The sequence below is a fragment of the Pongo abelii genome, chromosome 7 (genome assembly GCF_028885655.2).
Source record: "Pongo abelii isolate AG06213 chromosome 7, NHGRI_mPonAbe1-v2.0_pri, whole genome shotgun sequence".
Taxonomy (NCBI): Eukaryota; Metazoa; Chordata; class Mammalia; order Primates; family Hominidae; genus Pongo; species Pongo abelii.
In genome coordinates, this window is record NC_071992.2 from 151,035,001 (window position 1) to 151,058,441 (window position 23,441).

Genomic DNA, 23,441 nt, shown 5'->3' on the forward strand with positions numbered 1-23,441 from the left:
GGGACTACAGCAAGAGCAGCGGCCCTCACAGCAGCCCTCACAGCTTCTCCTCCATCCATTAACCACAACACCTGGGCAGTAAGTAGGTCTCATCCTCTCGAATTAGTGGGTGATTAAATGGAGAGCCCCACCAATGCACCAGCTCTGTGTTCTGACTCAGACTGTGACATCAGGCTGCCCTTGGCACAGACTTGCCAAGGGTCTTGCCTTGTCCTTTCCCGCTTGGTGCAGTCACCTGGAATTGCTTCGTGTGCAGTTAAAACCACACTTATGATGGGTTTCTTCGCCCCAGACAGCTGTCCGGCCTCCTTTCCTGAGATCTTCTGGACTTTCTCTGTTTTCTGTGACCGTGGTCTTTTCGAGGCTTTTTCTCGATCATCTTCCTTACACTTCTTTTCTAGTTCAAGGTCAGACTCGTTACCTAAGGAGCAAATACCAAGATGCATAAGGTATCCTTTTATATCAGTGGCAGAGTTGGAGGATAAACATTACTCTCTCACGGGACAGTAAAGGTAACACAGCTCTTTGGTCTGCAGTGCCACGCAGACCACGGAATCACTGCAGGTACCACGGTGGCTCTTCACTCCTTCACTCGATTCAGTACATGTTCACTGCTCCCTGCCACAGGCCATCACCTAGGCCCTGGGCATACACTGTTGGGTGAAGCAGACATAGTTTCTTGTCTTGTCTTGTCTTCATGAGGCCTAGCAGACTTCAGAATCATTAATAAACAACACTGCACAGAAGATAAGGTCTCCAAGATTTATATTCTAAGAAATAAATCATTCACTTATTCAACTTACACTTATCAGCTACTGTCTAGTGCCAGGAATGGTGGACAAAAGGAGTGATAAGGTGCAGACCCTGCTCTCGAGGGCCCCACCGTGCAGGGGGAGAGGCAGACATGCAAACAGCACAGGCAGTCCAGGGAAGTCTGCTGCGCACCGAATGAAATGAGCAAGGGTCTGAGATGGTTACAGGAAAGGATGGTAGATTCTCCACTTCATGGGGAGGTAAACCCTCGGTTCACATAAAAAGCAAGCATGTGCGAAGCAATGGTCAGGAAATACAGGCAAGGGGTATAGGGCAAAGGAGGAGTGGGTGTGGTGGAAACAATGGTGTTCCAATCTAGGGACAGATGGCAAAGCCAAAGTATAAACCAGTGCCCAAGTACCCCGTGTGGTGACAACTCCACGAGGAAGCAGGGAGATAGAAATAAAACCAGGGGAGGGCGTCAGAGCTGGGTCCTAGAGGGCCCTGAATGGCCATGAGAAGCCTGGAACCTTCCTTTGGGGAACTGGGAGTGAAACATCAATGTGCATGGAGACCAGTCAGGCCTGGGGAGGGGGTGAAGCTGGAAGGAAAGGAGACTCAAGTTCCCACAGAGGACCAGCCTGCTGGGTCTTCTGACGGCTCACAGCGAGACTGGAAATCCAGATTTACATGAAATCTTCTGATTTTTCAAGGCTGACTCTAGTCTAAAATTTCTTAAAACAATGGAAGAGCAAAGGGAAACAATGCCTGGGGCCTGCCTGCTGCCTCTGGAAGGCCATGGAGAGCCACAGGTGTCTAAGCCGGGAAGGGCTGGATTATATTTGTGCCGCTGCTGCGGAGAGCAAAGTCAACGGGTTCAAAAAATGTTGAAATACACTGAAGAAGGAATGTGTCAGCCACAGAAAGAACAACAGCTAATTCCACATGGCTACCCTTGGCATTAGCCTGAGGGGTAAGAAAAGCTTCGATATCCAAGTGAAGAACAAAGGAGCCACCTCTTGAATGCACACTATTTGAGATCCCTAAGTGAAGAGGAAATATAGGGAAGGGAGGAAAAGGAGTTTTCTCTTTCTTAGAAATAGAGCCACAAAACCTGAAATAACCTGCCCAAAATTCACTTCCTCAGAACATATGACAAATGCACAGGGAACAATTCCACATAAGCCTTTCTCAGCCATGAGTGTGGAAACGGACGAAGGGAGGCAGGGTGCGCAGGCGCAAGGTGGGGGTCCAGAAAGTGCTGCCAAGGTCGGGTTATAGGGATGTGAGATCGGAACCATGCAGTAATATGGCAGAAACAGGAGAAACCAAAGGGAGATAGCCAGAGGCCATTCGGTACGTCTGTTTCCAGTGATTCAACTCTGCCTAAAGCCAGTTCCCCAAGTAAATGTACCAAGGAATGTCTGAAGTGAAAAGATAAAATGGAGGAGTATTCTTTCTTAGGGAGGCAGGCTGATTCAAGGAAAGCTCACTCAAGAAGAGGCCAGAAAAAAACTTGGCTAATGGCAGATTGATCAAAACAAACATTCTAATTTTGTATTCTATAAAGTTTTTTTGGTGTTTGTCCCACAGTCCAGGTGCTTGGACCATTTTTAGACCTAGCGAAACAGTTTTATAGAAGTTCTTTCATTCACTGGAAAAGGCCCTTAATCATATAACTAGTATCAGCACTAAATATGGTAACATTGAGCTAAAAAGAATGAATAAATGAGATCATGAATCAGACAGAACCGCATCACTCTCCAAGGCTAAAGGGAAAAAGTCAAGACCATCAGACGTGTCCCTCCCTTGAAGAGCACCATGACTCCTATAAAGCCGGAGAATGAGGAAAACAAGTGATCTCAAAGTCACTGGCAGTGCCTACATTTTGTAGGCTTGATTTGCATCATGCCTAACAGCAGTTTTCATTTTATTTTACTTTTTAGTGCCTATAATAAAAACATTTCAAAATCTACAAATTGCCTGAGTCACAGAAGTTCTTTTTGTGGCCTACATACTGGGTGATACACACGCATAAATAACTATAGCAGAATATATTGGATGCTATAAGAAGGTAGAAACAACATTTTACAGAATTTTTTGCTTTTAAAATGATGCCTTGCTTTATACCGGAATTCACCATGGGATACAATTCAATATGTGGGTGATATGCCAGGAACAGATTTGTTCACATTTAAAAAAAAGACCTGAGAATTAGAACTTGCCAGAAGCTCAACCCAGGTTAACAGCATGAATCAACAAAAACCAAACGACATTCACCTACACTAAGAAGAAGCAGATGAAGAGATCACCACGCTCTGCACCAGATAAACTGCATCTGGATAAACTGCGTCCGGACTCTGCTTTAGGCATCGTATGTTAGGAACACACTGCAGAACCGGGTGGCTGGACGTGGGTGAAGGTCTGGCACCATGCCGTTTTAAAAGCCAATGGAGACCTGAGCTGGCGTTGGTGGAGAAGAGAAGACTGCACAAGAATCTCATCTCTCTCCTCACCATTCCTACAGCTCCAATTTGAGTTTCCTTCCCCACGGCTGCTTTGGGGTGTGCATTGTTGGTATTCACCCTACCCATTCCCAACACCTGTCCCTCCTGGAGCGTGATGCCACCTCCCACTCCAGGAACTAGGAATGCTGCTCCGTCTGAACAGCTAGGGCTACAGGACCCAAGCCTGGCCAATGGGGTCTGAGGAGAAGGGTCTAGGGACTTCCAGGAGTGGTTTTCCTTCCTCATGGGGAAAGTACCGCCTCTCTTCCTCAGCTGGGTATTGCTATGTCCACTGCCAGAACTGAGGCATCCACCCAGCAGCTAAGAGAAGCCAAGTGAAAGAGCATGATAATGCCTTGGGCATCACAAAGAGAGAGGTGGATCCTGGGGCTTTCATGGTACAGATGTGCCCCTGAACCAGCCCTTGAACCATTGTGCCTGGACTTCTTGTTACATGAGAGAACATTCTCATTATTAAACTCATTTTTAACCAGTGCCTCTGCTAACAGTATCTTGACTAACACACTCTCCGAACCATCCTCCTCCACCTAGACCCTAGAGGAATTGTTTTAAAAATCCAAATCTAATTCTGTCACTTGCCTGCTTAAAACCCTTCATCGGGCTTCCTTCTCATCTCCATTAGGAGAAAGTGCTAGGTAAAGTCCTCCAAGAATTGCCATAAATCCTCTCCCACTATCTCTGCACCATCAAGGCCATGACTTGCAAGCACACACCCTCATGTACTTATCTCCTACCCCTTTGGGCTCCAACAATGCTGAACCACAAGTTGACCGACACCCGGTGCTGTTTACAGCCCCTGGACCTTGGCACACAGACATGCATTGCACAACGTCCTGATTCACACACCCCTGCTTGTCTGAGTGACAAGCCAAAAGGCAGCTCAGATTTCCCCTCCTCTGTGATACTCTGTACCCTTCACCTTCTTACGTCCTCCATTCTCTTTACACACACACAGAGCACCGAACCAACGGTTGGACTTTCCCACACTGCTTACAATTATCTGTTGACATGCCTTATCCACATTGTGACCTCTTGGAGGTTGGGTCCATGACTTCTTGCGATTTTATGAAGCCTAACGTAGGCCTCCAGAGGGCTAGAGCCAGACAATGAGGAAGACCTGCTCTGTTATGTTCAAAAAGATGAAGCTAGGACCAATGGGTAGAGTCCCCTGCGATTGATCTCAGGGCAGAGAAAGGAACTTCCAACAGTTAGAGCTGTCCAAGGAAAGGGTGTTTTTCAGACACGTTTCTGAGGAGGGTTTTCCTTGGAAGTCACAGATACCATTGGAAATGCTGTGGAAAAGACTCTGAATCACATGGGAAGTCAGACCAAACAACGTCTAAATCTCTAAATTCTAAGGCCCTCACATACAAATAGGTGGAACTATTACATAAGGAAGAAGGTAGGAGAAAGGAAGTTGCAGGGAGAAAAGAAGGAGAAAGAGTGAAAAATATGAGAGATAGTAAAAGAAAAACCTGGAAGAGACAAAAAAGCAGGGGACAGAACACCATGCACCTTCAACCCACTGGACCACACCAGCCTCGAGTCCGCACTGAGTGCAGGCTCTGGTCCTCCCCTCGGCAAGGGACAGTGGGGCTCTCCTTGTATCCCACGGCCCAGACGTGACTCTGGCAGCGGCTAAGGTGGAACCAGTGCTCTGGACACTGTCCAGGCAGACAATTCTGGGAGTCACCATGGCAGCATCTTTTTTTTTGAGACAGAGTCTCACTTGGTCGCCCAGGCTGCCAGGCTGGAGTGCAGTGGCACAATCTTGGCTCACTGCAATCTCCACCTCCGGAGTTCAAGTGATTCTCATGCCTCGGCCTCCCAAGTAGCTGGAATTACAGGTACGCACCATCCCATCCAGCTGATTTTTGTATCTTTTTAGTAGAGACGGGGTTTCGCCATGTTAGCCAGACTGGTCTCGAACTCCCGACTGCAAGTGATCCACCCACCTCGGCCTCCCAAAGTGCTAGAATTACATGTGTGAGCTACTGTGGCTGGCCCATGGCAATATCTTGAGAGTCAAATCCCCACTACCTACAGCAGGGACCCCACTAAAAAGTCCTTGGCATTGCTCCTTCCCTGTCTCACTCTTCTCACTCCCCCACTCCTGCTTCCTGGGACTAACACTCAGGTAAACTATCTGCAGCCAAAGCTGTTTCCAGTGGGGAACCTAAGCTAAGACTCTGCCCATTCAAGACTGCCCCAAATACACACCTCCAAGCCCCCACATCCTTCATCAATTCTCTGTGGCCTCATGCAGCATGGATCCACAGTCCACGGACATTACATTCTATTCTTGAGAGCTTCAGAAGCTTCAACACTAAGCTTTCCAACTGATTCAGGCACCATGGTGCCAGGCACTGCACTGAACGGCCTTGAAAATGGTTCTTGGAGATGATCTTAACCGATCCCTTGAGGCCTGGAGCGCTGTGAAAAGAACAAGGCTCTCACAGAAAAAGAACACACATGCTCACTCAGAGGCAAATGCCAGGTGCATTTAGGGAATATCAAATAACTCCAGGTAAAACACCCAGTATGTGGGGAGTGGGAGGTGAGGCAGGAGCAGAACTGGCATGGAGACCCAGATGCCACCCAGAGACTCTGGCCTACAAAAGCAGGTGCTTCATGGAGAGAAATATCAGGTTCTCCATTGCACTCCTGTACACGCCATGCTCCTCACAGCCCTGAACCCAGCTCTCTCAACAGCCACATGACTGTGTGTTTCCCATCCCCAGCATTAGGTCTGGTGTGTAGCAGGTGCTCAATACTTCTTTGTGGAAAGCATGGAGGGTACAGGGTAAAAGAGAAAGACATTTTAACAACAGCCTTGTTAGTAATTGTCTGCCCACTCCCTTTTGGACACCAAAGTCCTCATTCCCATTTGACCTGGTTGTTCACCAATTTCCCTATACTCTCACTTGACCAATCTTTGTACTTTTCAAAGTTGCATTTTGTCCACTGAAATGCCTCAAGGACCCGACCTAGAAGTCATGCTGATGATGCTTTTCTGAGGGCTTGGCATGTCCCATCTTCAGCTCACATGTATCATGGCCTTTCAATAGGTGTTTTTCAATAGTCTCCTGCTTCCTCCGAATTATTGACTTTTTAAACTTTTCTACTCTTTCCTGCCTAGGCTCCACTCCAGCTTCCTTTCCTTTTAAAAATTCCATAGCTGTCGATGGGTTTTGCTTCTCCCTCTTGTGCATGGCTGTTGCATTCAGTCATGCTGTGAGCTCGCTACAAACCAGCTGGCCTGAGCAGCACAGGGGCTGGTTAATGGAACCACTGCAGAGAGGCAGTGGGCATGCAGCACTCTGGAGTCAGAGAGGCTGGGGTAGGACACAACTTAACCACTTGCAATGGAACTCTGGACAATTGATGAATCTCCCTAAAATCACTCATAAAAAATAAAATATAAATAAGGACCTCAAAAGATGGCTGTAAGGAGGAAGAACACAATTACGGGGAAAACCCCAGGCACATATTAAACATCTCATCAATGTTCACCTTCTCCGCCTTTTGAAAACATATCTGGGACACCACCCCAAAGACTCTCTCAACCACACACCACAGCTACTCTCACTCCCCTGTCTTGGCAGCCACCCTGATGGGCACCAAATTTAGAAATCCTAAGAACCAGATGAAATTAAGTTAGTCGTCAGAGGCAATCTTGAGGAGAGCTTCCCACCTCTGCTCTCAGCATCTGGTGGTTCTAGACGGCCACGAGAGTGTCCCACGCACCCACACACCTGGAGCAGGGGCCATGGCTCTGCACAGTCACGCAAGAAAACCCCTACCTCCACATTCTCCCAATGAACAAAGCCCTCCTCCTATGTTAGAAGTGCTTCAGTTCGTTCAATCCAAAATATCTTGTTTCAGATTCAGCTTTGTTTTTAAGACTTTTATCATCTCTACCATGCAAATTAAATAAATATACAACATAATGCCCCAGCTAGTATTAATAACAACAATTAAGATTAGATATTTCTTGGACAATGATATGGCAACACACTAAGAACCACGACAGAAAGTCTGGGTTCTAATGTATACTCAGGGACCCCAAGCCTTTAGGGGCAGATAGGATGGTGGGGGGCCATTCTGTACAATTTCCAATCATCAGACAGTTATCACACAACCATCTCAAAGGAATGCCGTCTACACTACCTGTGAACCACTCTGGGAACAGAGACTTCACCACTACAAAACAGACAGTTTGTATGGTGACCTGCGCTGCCCAACCCACCTTGCACATGCACAAGAGCCCTCTGAGCTGCCGTAAACCACGGGCTTGATTCACTAAATTGCAGATAGTCTCGACCATGATTACTGACATGGTTTGGCTGTGTCCCCATCCAAATCTCAACTTGAATTGTATCTCCCAGAATTCCCACGAATTGTGGGAGGGGCTCAGGGGGAGGTAACTGAATCATGGGGCCTGGCCTTTCTTGTGCTATTCTCATGATAGTGAATAAGTCTCACGAGATCTGATGTGTTCATCAGGGGTTTCCGCTTTTGCTTCTTCCTCATTTTTCTCTTGCCACCACCATGTAAGAAGTGCCTTTCGCCTCCCGCCATGATTCTGAGGCCTCCCCAGCCAAGTGGAACTGTAAGTCCAATTAAACCTCTTTTTCTTCCCAGTCTCAGGAAGAAAAATGTCTTTATCAGCAGCGTGAAAACAGACTAATACAGTTACTATGAGCAAATTCATTGCTATGAGTTTTCAGGAAACACGAACAGAGAAGGACACTTTGCGACACCCATACTTCTGCTCCAGAGCCACTCGTCATCTTGTGCAACCATGGCAACAGAAGAGAGGTGCAGCACTGGGGTTGTCTGAGTGTCTGCCAGCTTCCTACCCCAGGCTGTCCTGGTATGTGTGGTGTTTGCTGCAGAATGAGGCAGGCAGTCACACCCCTGGTTTCCAGTCTCTGTGCATTTTTATTTGCAAAAGAGTGGCTGCTTGTGACTAGGGAGGGCCAGGTCAACTATGGGTCTGATTTCAAGTCTGCCTCTTCAGTTTCTATGCCTGCTTGCTGGTTACCCTCTCCTCAATTTGATTAAATATTCATACCAAGTGTTTCTCCTCTGAAAACAGAATTTCTATCTCCAATACAAAGTTTAACAATTATCCCCTACTACTAAATAAAATATTATCTTTATGAGATGATTTTCCTTTCTCACTTTCCTATTTTCAAATTTTCTTAAGTGTCCATATTCAAGCAAAATATCATTTCTGCACAAAAGAAATAAATATTTACTTGGAAATTATGTACACACTATAGCATTTATTTGTTCTTTACTAGCCACAGTTCGTTCAGCAGATACTTATGGAGTGGTCAGCACTGTTCTAGTATTTGTAATACTTTAGTGTACAAAACAGGGAAAGAGCCCTGCCCTCTGGAGTTTACATGCTAGTGAGGAAAGAGACAATCAGTTTAAAACATAATAAATAACTAAACTACACAGTACGTTAGAAGGTAATCATTTTACCTGAGTCTGGTAGAGTGCAGGCCTTTGGGAAGTAGGAAAAGTTTGTGTTGTTAAATACAGATGCTTCTCAACTTACGATGAGTTACATTCCAATAAACCCATCCTAAGTCAAAAATATCATTGTCAAAAATGCACTTAAAACACCTAACCTGCCAAATATCATAGCTTAGCCTATCCTACCTTAAATGTGCTCAGAACACTTACATTAGCCTAGAGTTGGGCAAAATCATTTCACACAAAGCCTATTTTAAACCATTGCAGTTGCGGACCACCAGCAACTGTGGTCTAGTGCTCTAAGCTCTGATCTAACAAACACATCTAACAAACACATCTCACACAAACAGTCCCTACTGATAAGGACAGTTACTGTGAATGGCTTGTCTATGTATCTGTTTACTTGTTTCTTGTTTGTCTCCCCTAGGTGGATGTAAGTTCAGTAAGGCCTGGCAAGATTTAGCCTATTTCACTGGAAGTCTTCCACCGTGCCCAAAACATCATAGATACTCAGTAAAGCGGGGAAAGAGAGGAAGGGCAGCCAACCTCACAAAGTGGGAAAGTCATCCAGTCATTAAACAAATAGCAAGGGAAGGCCTCTTGCAGCCACTCAGGACACTGCACATGCCACGGTCTCCCTCAGTCTCCACCATCCTGGTGAGGCAGGACTGCTCCCAAGCCCCTTATAAAGATAAGGAGTCTGAAGCTCAGTAAGGAGAAGAGGTGACTGAGCCTGGACACTGTCCCCATGAGTGGTACACCCAGCATCACATTGAAGTCCAGCAGACTGCAAGGTGAGCACTTCCCACAACCCCTCCTGCCTCTGATGCTCTGCAGGAGCAGAAGTTTAGAAAGAGTGCAGAGAAGAACCAGCCAAAAAGCTGGCTCCACAATGAGATGAGGTGACGGTCAAGTGGCAAAGTGTAATACTGTGTTAAGGTGCTGGAGAGAACGGAGGGGCCTGGCTAGTGGACTATAAGTGGTTTCCATAAACAGCATTTTTGCTTTTACCACAGGCAGAGGTGCGAAAGGCTTACAGGAAGCTCAGGCACCGCAGCATCCAAACACCGCTCCTTTCCTTCTCATCCACCTCTCTCTGACCGGGGGCTTGGGCCCAGCTGTGCTGAAGGCTGAGGTAGACGAAGTAAGGCTGGCATTTGCTCTGTGCACCCTCAGCCAAGCGCCCATACACAGCAAGAGGCCATTTGCTCCTAATCACTCCATGCAGATGAACGGCCCCACTCCAGCCCGAGAAGGCACGCTGCACAGTCAACTGCACAGCTGGCTCCCGGGTGCAACAGGCTGCTGCTCTGGCCTGGCATCCAGGCCAGGCATTTAAAGTCCCCTATTGGCTTGTCAATGGTGTGCCCAGCTCTTCCAGCTCTGCAGTGATTCTCTGTGCTATGAAGAGGCAATTCTTGGGGATTGAAGAAAGCCAGAGTTCTGTTCAACAAATAAATGCCTATCTCCCTTGCACTGAGATACACTGAACCTTCTGGCAATAAGCACGGCTGCTAAAAGTCACTCTTCCAAGATGGTAGGATACAGCGCAGGGTCAAAGACCCCCAGCTGAAATCCAAGCCCCCTAGCTGATGCTGACGGGGAATTTTGGATAATTTACTAACACTTGTTTCAGAGAAAACCCGGTTGAGTCCCTGGGCCTAGGCAGGGTGCTTGACAAAGAACAGCTGGCAAGCAGATGTCTTTTAACAAACACATCCTAATGTGGAAAATAAGGACACTGAAGGGAGCCCCAGGGGTTTCCGGGCTTGCTGGGGTGACCCAGGTCAAACTCCAAGTCCTCTAGATGCCATTTTCAAAATGAACCCTCTTCAAATATCCTGCTTCTTCATGTACATGTGCTAATTACACAGTTAATTCTAAGGTAGTATTTTGTTTTCGTTGTATTGAACGTTTAAAAATATCTTCACTGAGCTCTAGAAAAGACTCTTTAGCCAAGAGAAAACAGAATGTAATTTTAGTGAGATCAATAGCTGAAATCTGTCTGAGATGCTTAAGAGGAAGAGCAGACTAGATGACATCAAACCCCAATGAGCTCTTTATGGCCCTACCCTGGGTAAGCCAGATCACAGGAAGGGAGGCCAGCATTAATTCCATCAGCAACAGTGGGTGTAAATGGAAATTTCTAACAGTAGTCTATGCCTGTCTAGTATTTTCCCTTTAGTCAATATCACAGAAGGGAGATCAACTATACTATTAATACTATAATAATAACAATACCTTATCTTCTGAGTGGCACATGACAGTTTGCAAAGCACTGTCTTGAGCATTAACTAGCACCTGTATCTCTACTATTATGTACATGGCGTGTGTTTTTAACCAGCCTCTTAATGGTTCACTTTTTTTCCAAGGCTCTTATAAATGTGCTCTTCCAGAAAACAAGGCCCTTAGCTGAAGTCCCCTTGTCCATCAAGTTTTTGTAGCATCACTGTCTGAATTCAGCTGTGATTGTCAGCACACTGGGATGGTAATTTTCAAATTTTTTTAACTGGCAGGACCTTTTTCCTGCTTTTTAGGCAATTTCAATATAAATAATCTAAAAAAAGTACAATCTCTCAGATTAAAGTGGATGAGCTCCCTGCCAGCCTCCCACACCTGTCCTCAGTATCCTTCTAGCCCCAGCCACTAAGCAACTCTGAAGAGCCCTGGAAACAGCATTAAAACTACTGAATTAAGAGGTACAGTGTACTACGTGAAATACGGCTTTAACAAAAAGTCACTGTTTTGAGAATGCATGGTGAAAAACACAAGATTTGGAGTTAAAGGCATCTCAGCTAAGATCCAGGCTCTGCCTTTCAGCTGGATGAATTTGGAACACTCTAAACTTATCTGCATCTGCAGAATGAGTCACTGTAAGGTTCACATGAGGGAACAGATGCAGAACCTTCTCACATGGTGAGCACACACAGTAGGCCTTCAGGAAACACTGGCTGCACGCCAGTCTGTCGACTTCACGCCCAATTATATACATGAAAGTCCTACTCAGGCCTGAGGTTGGGATGATGACTTCTTTCTGGTTTCTTTCGGTTTGTATTAATCATGAGCTGTGACCGAGCCCCTTTCTCCCCCTACCACCTAGCTTTGTGCATTTTCCCCAGGTGCTGATGTTCCAAGAACTGTAACTTTTACTGTGCAGCACTGCTCTTCAACCCCAGCACATTAGCATACTTCTTTATATTTCATTTCCTTTGGAAAAGTCGGCATTTGAAAAAGCGATGACATCGCACAACGTGGAATGCAAACCTTAAAGAGGGAAGCAGATGTTGGCAAATGGTGTGCATGCCCCGCGGGGCTGAAGCCCTTTCTACGATGACAGGGTCTAGCGCCCCTGCACGGAGTGAGATGTTCTGATGTAAACTGGAGGGGGCCATTACTTAAGGAACAGAGACCTGAGTGTGTCCCTTTTAAGGGCAGATAATGAGCAAGCACCCAGAGTCTCCTGAAGTTCTGGTGAGGTCCTGCTTGCCCTTCCAGGTCGCCCCTCCCCCCTCTCTACCCGGCTCCCAAGGCTGACCAGTAAGGAACACACAATGGGCCCTACTGCTCTCTGGCTTCCAACTGGGTTTAACCAATGGAGGCACCAGCAGGAGATGAAAGGAAAGGGGGAAAGTCGGGGGTGGGGGGCGGTATTTATTCTCCAGGCTCCCTCCCTGCCAGGTTATCACAGGCTGACCTCATCCTCTACCAAAGGCCACAGCTCTCTCCCTCGGTGTTCTGGTGACTTCTCTCCCCTCTTGCGTGTTTACCCTGCTGTTCCCAGCTGCTCTCAGTCCCGCAGGTACACCATGACTTGATGCTGTACCTAGACCAGAACATACCTTTACAAAGGGTCTCTTCCTTAGCTTCTCAAGTCACCCATTTGAGCATGCCACCTGCCTCCTGTTGGCATCCTGACGGCTCCCCCAGGCCATCGTCTTAGTCATCTCTGGATGACTCCTCTCTCCATTCCCAATTTCATTCCCTCCCACTACAAGCATCTCCCACTGACCTCCTTCCACTGATACTGCTCCCACTCAAGTCAGCAATGAGGCACACCCACAATCCCCCAATGAATGGAGTCTTCACCCCAGCTTCTTCTCACCGAACTCCCTGCATCACTCACCATCCTCAACCCATCCTCTTCCTCCTTCAAGGCAGCTTTCCCTGGTCTCCATCCCTGGACACTCCCCTGTGGGGGCCTCAGGAGGCTGCCCTTGGTGGTTTATCCTTCTGCTTCCACCCAGTCTCTACTGATGCCGCTCCTCCACTGAGGACCTCATGCTAGACTCCGTGTGGGGTGGCATGCCCTCCTGGATATCCTGCAGTCCCCAGATCAATGTGTGGCCACAACTAACTCACCCTCTTTCCTCCAAATCTGCATCTCCTCTGGGCTCTTGAGGTTGGCAGGGATGCCACCATTCACCCTGGTCCCCAGCCAAAACCAAGGCAGCTCCCCTCTGCGAACTCTGCCAGGTCCTGTGAACTGCACTTCCTTGACATCTCCACAATATGTCCCCTAATTTCAACTCCCACTGCTGGATTCAGATGCCACAGAACACTTCCCAGGATCACTGCATCAGCCTCCTCTGTGTGGCCAGCGGCTCCTCTGTGTCTGAGCAAATGCTATTTCCTCTTGCAAGGATGGTACTCCCCTCCTCTCCTTCCCTCTTCTCTCTGCCCTCCTCTACCCCCAGCCCCACTCTTCAGAGCTGGACGTCTGTGTGGCCTTCAACTCTCTGCCCCAGCGAGCCACCAGAGAGCACCCACCTCACCTGCTCTCCAGGCTGCTAGAGAAGCCCCTTCCACAAGCTCCCCCAAAACCCTGTGGAGCCCCCACCAGCTGTTCCCCATACTTAGAGTGTCTGAGTCATTTCTGCCCAGCCCACTACACTCTAAGAAACTACTACACAGACCTCCATTCATGCGACATCCTGTAGTCAGCAACCACCCCATGCCTGGTACACAAAGAGTAGGCACTCAATGCCTCTGATGCACTCATGAATGACCCACAGGAGGGCTCAAAAAGTTCCCATTCTTCTCAGCCCCTAACGTGCAGGCACATGTGCGCGCGCACACACACACACACACACACACACCCTTAACTCTGATGAGCTTCCCACACCTTACTAAGAAAAACAAAGCCCATTTGATACAAAATCTCTCAAGTAAGTTCCTTTTACCTCAAAATCTTCCTGTTCTTTGTTCACCATCCCACCTCTTCTAGAAGTGCTTCTTTAAGAGGGGTCCTGTGGCCAGGCATGGTGGCTCACACCTGTAATCTCTGCACTTTGGGAGGCCAAGGCAAGCAGATCACCTGAGGTCAGGAGTTTGAGACCAGCGTGGCTAACATGGTGAAACCCCGCTTCTACTAAAAATACAAAAAATTAGCAGGGCATGGTGGCACACACCTGTATTCCCAGCTACTCGGGAAGCTGAGGCAGGAGAATCGCTTGAACCCAGGAGGTGGAGGTTGCAATGAGCCAAGGTCGCACCATTGCATTCCAGTTTGGGCAACAAGAGCAAAACTCCATCTCAAAAAAAAAGGAGGGGTCCTGCTTTGTTTTCCAGCCCTACACTCTTAGTGCAGGATTTGTGTCTGCATTTCTTACCCTTGAATTCCCCACAGAACAGAGTATCTCACATGTAACTCGTAATTCAAAGTATGTTGAATTGGAAGCAGGCAACTAAAGAGTTTAATGTAAATGCAATCACACATTTGTAGAAATTAGTTCATATGCATTCATTTATAATTAACACTGCACTAATATTCTAAAGTACCTATTCTAAATTGCCCAAGAACTAATTAAATCTCAGAATGCCCCGGAGAGTAAAGTGTTATCAGCCACATTAATAAAAAGCCCAGAACAGTTGTCAGAACAGCAGACTGATAAGGGATTATATTCTGGGACTCTGCCACCAATTCACTCCACACTGCTAATAAAGCAGTTTAAAGCACTTATTATACCCACACTGATTCGAACCTGCTGAATGTGCTCTTCCTCGCCCTCTTCCCTTAGGCTTTCTCGCATCCTCCTATCTCTCTTACTACAGGGGAAGAACAGGCAGGCACCTGCTTCCAGCATGTGCTCTTCCCAATAAAGAGAAACTGCCAGGAAAATAAACCTGTGAAGGGCACGAGGCCATTGGCTCACAGGTCACCCATGGCGGCCTCACATACTAACTGCAGTGATTGTCCCAGACCTCAAATGTGCCTGCATTCCCCTATCTGCAGGCTTTTGTATGAACCATCACGAGAGAAATGCCTATTCCATCTCCTTCACCTTCTCCCCCAGTCCCAAGTCATTCTCAGAGATGGAGTTCAGGGCCACCTCCTCCTCCAAGAAGCCTTCCAGGACACACTCCAGCAGACGTGTGGTCCTGCCCTGCTCCCTCTGCAGATGGTTCACTCACCACACTTGGTTGTCTATTTACATCACTGTCCTCCTCCCCAGGCACTCAGCTGCTCAAGGGAATAGACCTGTCTTACTCAACTTCGATCCCCAAAGTCTGACTTGCTGCCCAACAATAGCACAAGTTCAGGAAGTGGGAGAAAAAAAGAGAAGAGATTCTGCCTGCTGCAGGAATCTCACTCAGCCCTTGGCTTTAGCCAATCTCCCTGAGATGGGAAGCCTCAGCCCCAGCAGTATGTCCAGATGTATAGGCTGCTTGGCATGAGCCGTGAGCCACACGTTCCAGTACTTCTCTGGTCTCAGGCATGGTCACCGTGAGACCGTTAATTAGAGCAAAGGTCCCCTGTGCCAGGGGCTGCATCACACTGGATCAATCGCAGACCCTCCACACTGAAAATCGCTGAACTTCAGACAGCAACTCTAGGAGGAGACCACTCCCTTTGCCTCCAGGCACCAGCCTACCACATAGTCCCTGAGAGCCAGCAGCTCCACGGTGACCTCCAAGATGATGAGGAAGAAAGTCTTCCTTTCACAGTTCTGCTGGGTGGGATTCTGCCCCTGCAAAAGGCCCTGAGTGCCCTTTGGTCATTAAGAGTCACAGTAAGCAGCAGTGGGAGAGGGGGGCCACAGTGTCAGCCCTGTTTCTATCTGACACGTCTCTCAGGAAGACATAACTGCCACCAGGACTGCAGGTTTGAATTTACACGACTCTGAAGAAGGGGAGCGTGGAGAATTGGAGGACCACCCAATCAGCAGCAGCATCCCTGAAGACTGATGGATCCGTGTGGCAAGAGCTTGAGCTGGAAAGTCCAAGGGTCCTGGACCAGAATCCCTGTTTCAACAGGTACTCTCTAGCTGGGCTTAGGCAACTTCCTTCACCTAGCAGAGCCTCAGCTTCTTCATCTAAAAAAGAGAATGGTGCCCTGCCCTAGTGGTTGAATCAGAGCAGAGACACAGTGCCCCATACAGCAGTAGAGGCAGATGGTCATACAGAAGAGGCAGCATCACTGGGGAGCCCAGCTGGGGCAGGTGAGCTTCACAATCCCTGCTGAGCCAAGCACTGGGATTCCACGGATCTCTGGGAAGTTCTGGAGGGGATGGCTCAGGGAAGTTTGGAAGTGTGTAAACTCAAGTATGTAAAACTCAGCAGCCTGATTAACACTGCAGTTTGCTCATCCAGCCCACCTCTGGGCATGCTGGAGCTCCCCATGGGCTCAAGGCTCTGGGGCCCACACTTTCTTCCTTCTCTAAACAGCTCCGTTAATGTAGCTTACTGTCATTTATCTGAGCTTCTTATCTGAACTATGTAAAGTATAAGAAGCTACTGGAGTAATAAAGGTCATACACAGGTACTTTCACCAGGCAGATGTTTGCCGGGACTGCCTACATTGAGGGATTATGCACGCCATAAAGAATGAGACAGAATTCATTAGCTAGCTTTGAGGGTAGAGGGGGCTTTCCAGGAAGAAAGCTCTGCCTGCACAAAAGAATCCCTAAGACCAGTGAGGGCCAATGGCATACAGAGACAGTGACCCAAGACGAAGCAGTCTCAGGACAGGGTGAGATCCATCCACGCCCAGCAAGAGCAGGGGAGGGAAAGCCACAGGAGGCCCACTGGCAAGAAGCAGCGTGACCCCATGTATTTTACACCATTCTGGGAGTGTGGGCTTATAGGGAGCAGATTCAGAAGGAGAGTGGCCAGTCTGAAGACTGTTGCAAAACTGTCTGCATTAGAGGTGATGACAGTGGACCTGGCGCAATGCGAGGAAGGAAGAAATGTTGGCAGGACTGGGGACTGAGAGATTTGCAGATGAGACAAAAGGAGGAATTCAAGATGGCTCCAAGGTTTCCAATTCAAATGGCTGCATTAGACGGCAAACAAGAGGTAACTTCCATACATAACCCTTAAGTACCAGCGAGAAAACTGATGGCTGAAGCTGAAATGTGAAAAGCAGGAGAGCTGGAGGAAAAAGAACTAAAGAGGCTGCAGATTCAGAAATGCACAGGAGCAAGTATAGATGGCAGCCAGTCAGCCACAACATGTACCTACCCAGGGCTTCATCCAAGTCACTGGGCCACACCACAGAGAAATACAAATGCAAGGTATAAAATAATGAACTTTGGGTTTCCCACCCATTAGATATTGTACAGTTCTTGTGTCTGCTGTATAAGAATCCATATTTTCACTCAAAAGATATTCACTGAGCACTTGCTGTGTGCCCGGCACTGTTCTGAATGCCGCAGACAGAGCCAGGAAGTGATATACCTACACAGAACAAGTTACTTGATCTGTTTGTGCCAAACCCACCAAGGACTAGAGTCTGGCCCTGGACTTTGGTAAAGAAAAGAGAGATGTGTCCCTATTCCGTCCCCAGGGAACCAGGCTGTGGTGCAAGTGTGGGTTCCTGCCTTCTCAGTTATCAGCTAATGGGGAGACAAACACACACACCATCAATTCCAACACACCGAGGCACATGCACGGCACAATGAGAAGCCCAGATCTGCTGGGAAGCTGAGCACAAGGGAGGGGGACTCTGGAGCTGGGCCTGGAAAGGGGAAATAAAGCTGTGACTTGAAGACCAGCAGGAATCACTGGCACAGGAGAGGGTTGTGGCATTCCATAGAGAAGGGACAGATGACGGGATGGGGCCCTGCTGGCTCAGGGGACTTGTGCATGTGCCAGGATCATTGAAGGTTAAGCATATTCAGAGGGAAAAGGGCAAATGGACATGACAAGCAAAAAGAATGACATGTACAAGAGATGGTGAGGGCACAGGACACTGGAGGCTTTCAGAGGTTCACTGCAGATCCGGAGGTGGGCAAAGTGGGAGAGGGTAAGAAGTCAGGGTGCAGAGCAGGCAGCGGCTAGGTCCTAAGTAACATAGCAGGTTCTTAAGGAGCTTAGGCTGTCCCTGAACAGCAGTGGGTGTCACGAAGGGGTGCGTTCAGAGTAAGGATAAGATGGGTTCATATGTCATATATGTCATATACGTCTCCCTAGCGTTAAGCTAGGGAAGGTGGAAGGTGAAAGGTATACAGCCAGGGGATGCCTAGGAAAATCCACTGAAATTTGGGAATTAAAAAGAAGAATTCTTCTTTACCTTTCTTAACTCATCCTTTTGAAACTTACCATTTATGTGTGTATTATAACACCTATAGCATATTAATACAGCAGTCTATGTATCTGAGCCAAAAGGCCTGAGTCCACATCCCTGGTCCATCGCTTACTACGGTTGACACTGGATAGGATGCTTGCCCCAGTTTCCTCATCCATGAAACGGGAATAAAAACAGTAACTACCTCACGGGGCTTTCATGAAGAGGAAATGAATTAATATTTGTAAGACACTCACAAGAGGCAGGCCCATAGTAAGAACTCTATAGATGCTTATTCAATTTTAAAAATGCAACTTATTACTAAATAAATATTTAATGTGGATAAATCCCCCACAATATCTGCAAACACTGGTGTACACAGAGCATGAATTGGGGTAAACAGGCAGACTGGAGCAGTCACAGAGTCCACAGAAAAGATGATGGACCCACGAGGACAATAGCAGGGACGGGGGAAGGACTGAAGTGATATTCAGCAGGTAGTCAATCGACCACGGTAAGTGTTGAGATGTGACGGGGATGTTTCTGGCTGAATGGTGGCGGCCAGTCAGCAGGATGAAATAGAGGAGGATCATCAGTTGGGAGCTGGACGAGTTTACGATTAAACACACTGCGTAACTTAAACTGCCTGGGGGACACCCAAACTGAAACACGGGCAAGGAAGATATTTAAAGACATGAGAACACAGCTGGTGGTAAAATCAGGTAAATGGATAAGAACCATGCGGCCGTCACTAGTGATGGTCACCAAGCATTTCCAGGGCTCCCCTACCCCGAGAACAGGGCAGAACTGCACTTCTTGGGCCCTTGAAGTCAGGTGGGGCCATGTGATTCCCTGCTGGCTGATATGGTTTGGATTTGTGTCTCCACCCATATCTCATGTTGAATTGGAGGAGGGTGGAAGGTGATTGGATCATGGGGGTGGATTTCCTCCTTACTGTTCTCATGATAGTGAGATCTGATGTTCTCATGAGATCTGATGGTTTAAAAGTGTGAGGCACTTTCCCCTTCATTCACTCTCTCTCCTGCCACCATATAAAGATGGTCCTTGCTTCCCCTTCAACTTCTGCAATGACTGTAAGTTTCCTGAGGCCTCCCAGTCATGCTTCCTGTTAAGCCTGTGGAACTGTGAATCAATTAAACCTTTCTTCATAACTTACCCAGTCTCAGGTAGTTCTTTATAGCAGTGTGAAAACGGACTAATACACTGACAAGTGAACTGTGGAAAGAAGAAATGACAGATCCTCTTCTGAGCCAAGGTGAAACCACCCAGGCTCTCTTCCCTCCTGTACCATGACCAGCTACCTTAAAGATGGTGGCTGCTCACTCCAGCTGGGTCCCTGAGTGAGCAGAGTCCCTGAGGACCTGCAACACCAACAAGAAAGCAAACACAGGAATATAGAGCCACTGTCACTCAGGGTAGCTCTGCTACTAGGTATAACCAGGTCTCCCCTTAATCAGGGACAGTGACATGATAGGCAGAAGAGGGGCCACTCACAGAGCAGGCAGGCAGGAGCAGTGGCATGAACCAGGCCACGCAGAAGCCACACTCACAAGTACGCCCAAGACCAAGCATGGCTGGAGACCACTGGGCTTCCACTCACCTAGTTAGTACAGAGGAAAAAATGAGGGTTTACAGGCGGCAAAAAGAAACAGACATTACCACTATCCATCTTTCCACAGAGAAATGTGGGATGTTCGGAAACATTTTCACCTGTAAATTTTCAAACATGACTCACTCAAAACCATTTTCAGTCATGGCAGGTATTTATCAAGCCAGCTGTTTGGCTAACACAAATACAGTAGAAGGCAGAGACTTGAAACACTGTAATAAAAAATCATCATGAAGATTACAGGTGGATCTTAAGACCATAAAATGAATGCCTTGTCTTTGACAGGAAGAATTTAACGAGAATAAGAGGAAATTTTCACAACTCTCCTTGCACAAAATGACCCCAGAAATAACAAGCTTAGAAAAGTTCAGAAGTCACTTTTATAAATTTGACATATTGATTTCTGTAGGCTGCAAAACATTTTCAAAACACCAGCTGTTCTACATAACTACAGGAAAAAAAATCTCTTTTCCTGGTTTCTTCTACCATTCAAATGCAGAATAAAATAAATAAATGTTGAAAACATATCAAAAGAGTTATTTTAACTTGCCATGGTTCAGGGTAAGAAAAAGCTTATTTTGTTTTCTTCTAATTGTTTTAACAAGCTAAAGAGCCAAGGTCAGTTGTTTGAAATGTCACTAGACTGCTCTTGACAGAGCACATATTAAAACAATTACTCGAGAATTTTCCAAATTGTAATATTGTGCTTGGCAAACTAGAAAACACGGTGCAATCACATGGATGCCAGCCACAAGGCAGCTGGGCATAAGGTCATTTCTGCATATTTTAGAGCTTCGACAGTGGCCAGAAAGGAAAAAACACCCAGAGCATCTACCTTTCCATTTGGTATTGTTAAATTAAAGTCAATTTAGGTCATTCAAATCAATGGAAGAGGAGGCCATTTTCTCTACAGCTATTCCTGGAGGAAGCCGATAATCTGATTAGAAAGGACCCTGCCTGTCTGCCATTGCTGAAGAGACTGCCTAATTATTACAGAGTAGAAAATAAGCATCAGGAATCCACACAGGGTGCCACTTCCATCGCTTATAAGGTTAGAGAAAAATATGACAGAGATATGCTGAACTGGAGAAAATCTCCATCCACGAGGTAGAAATGAGAGTGGTCTTAAGGCACAGACATGATCGAGCAAACTGGTAACGGGGCAGGATTCGGGAGACATGGACCCCAACCAGCCCCAAATGAGTCATGTGACCTGATCATCATCACTTCTGCATCTCAAATTCTTCAGTCATAAAATTAGAACTTAGGTCTAAAAGGGGAGTTCTTTAAGCCAACCACAAAAGGTCACATACTGTGTGAGTCCATTTACACAGTGTTCCCAAAATGACAAAATCACACAGTTGGAGAACAGGCTGGCAGCTGCTAGGCGAGGGTGACAATTGAGGGACAGGGTGCATGGCCCTGTGACAACAGAGCAGTTCTGCCTCCTGGCGGTGAGCACAGGCCATACTTGTGAGTGGCAAATTGGCAGCAAGCCATGTACACTCAAAGGCCAATGTCCTGATTCTGATACTGCACTAGGGTTGTGTAGGGTGTAGCCACTAGGGGAGACCAGATGAGGAACACCTGGGACTCTTCTGTATTATCTTTGTAGCTTCCTGTGAATTCATAATTATTTCAAAACACAAAGTTTTATTTTTTAAGGGGTTTTTGAGACTTTGAACCGCCAGATCTGTATTTTCTCCGTGGACCCTATGACTTCAAATATTTTATCTACTGAATTGTATTTATTAAGATAATTCCTTTCCCTAGATTTATTGGTCAAATATATACAGTTGACCCTTGAACAACATGGGTTTGAACTGCAAGGGTGAACTTATAATGAAATTTCTTCCATCTCTCCCACCACTTCAGAAAGACCAACCCCTCCTCTTCCTCCTCAGCCTACTCAACATGAGGAGAATGAGGATGAAGACCTTTATGATGATCCACTTCCACTTAATGAAGAGTAAATATATTCTCTCTTCCTTATGACTTTCTTAGTAACATATTTGTTTCTCTAGCTTACTTTATTATAAGGAAGTAGTATATAATACATATAACATACCAAATATGTGTTAATTGACTATTGGTAAGGATTCTGGCCAACAGTAGGCTATTACTAGTTAAGTTTGAGGAGAGTCAAAAGTTATACTTGAAAATAACTGTTGACAGCGGGATGGTGCCCTTAATCCCCACCTTGTTAAAAAGTCAACTATTTAACTGCCTTACTTCACAACTTACAGAAAACAAAAATGCAATGTCCAAATGAATCAAAGATATACATAAAACCATACAGATAACAGAGAAATAAATAGAAGCATTTTTTTTAAATTGGAGGGGATATGAGGTAAATTTTGTAAACTATGATAAAAGGGCAAAAAATGTAAAAGATACATTTGACAATACGATACAAACAGTGGTGACAATACAGAAATTTAAAACGCCAGCAAAATGCAAAAGGAAAAAAAGCAATGCTACAAAGAAAATTAAAAGACAAATGACTAATTGCAGAAAATATTTTCAGCATATATGATCATTCAAAGGTATAAGTAAAGTGCATGAACACGGAATGCCCCCAATCACACAAAAAACACAAATAACTAAAAACTGTAACAGAGATAGCCCACTAGTGACCAAGGAGCAGCAAATTAAAACAATTAAAGCAAACTGTTCACAAAAGAGACTGGCAAGGACAGAGGCTGACACAACCCAGGATAAAAAGGATAAAGGCGATCTGAGGACATGGCCCATGACGGAAAAATAATTGATACGCACATTCTACAGGGCGGTTTGACAATATGTATGCGTGACAAAATACAATATGTATGTATTTTACATATTTACAAAATGTAAAATATGCCCTATTTGCATTTTCCTAATGCAAAAGAAAAAAAAAGCAATGCTACAAAGGAAACTAAAAGATACACTTACAGACCGTGTGATCTATCCAAGCAAACTGCTGAAACTATCTGTGTCTCTGTTTCCTCTTCTATAAAATGGGAATAACAATAGTGCCTACCTGTTAGCTGCTACGAGAATTAAAAGAGCTATTAGCTGTAAAACACTGAGAAACAGCAACTGCAAAATAAAAATCACTAAAAAACAGCTCGTTAAATAAAAACTTAACAAGCATTACATTATTAGTCATTTAAGATAATGGCACAAGTGCAAAAAATAATAATAATAAATCTAAAATGCATGCTGAGGACTGTTCATCTGAGTAGTGCTTTTTGATTAGAGAGAAAATTTTAAAACAATTCTAAATGTCCATCAACTAGAGACCAATGAAGCAAAATGAGGTATGCCCATGCATATGAAGAAATGCTGTACAGCCTTTAAAAATGACAACAAACACCACCATTTTGGGTAAGGACACACAGCAAAGCAGTCAAAAGCACAGACCCTGGACCCAGCCCACCTCGCTCACAACCAGCTCCACCACTTATGGGCTGTGTGACCAAAGCAAACGGCTGAAACATCTGTGCCTTAGTTTGCTCTTCCATAAAATGGGAATAACAATAGTGCATACCTT

General features: G+C 46.2%; 1 protein-coding gene across 4 annotated transcripts in view; it reads right to left on the reverse strand.

Moving 5' to 3' along the window:
• The window catches only part of ZFAT (zinc finger and AT-hook domain containing), a 234,291-nt gene that overhangs the window by 132,182 nt on the left and 78,668 nt on the right, over window positions 1–23,441 (reverse strand). For 3 of the 4 annotated variants that reach the window (XM_024251400.3, XM_024251401.3, XM_054518861.2), the window contains one exon: window positions 236–421. The exons of the other annotated variant lie outside the window; for it this stretch is intronic. In XM_024251400.3, coding sequence (XP_024107168.3) covers window positions 236–421 — 186 coding nt within the window. The remainder of the gene's footprint in view (window positions 1–235; window positions 422–23,441) is intronic. 4 annotated transcript variants of the gene reach the window in all.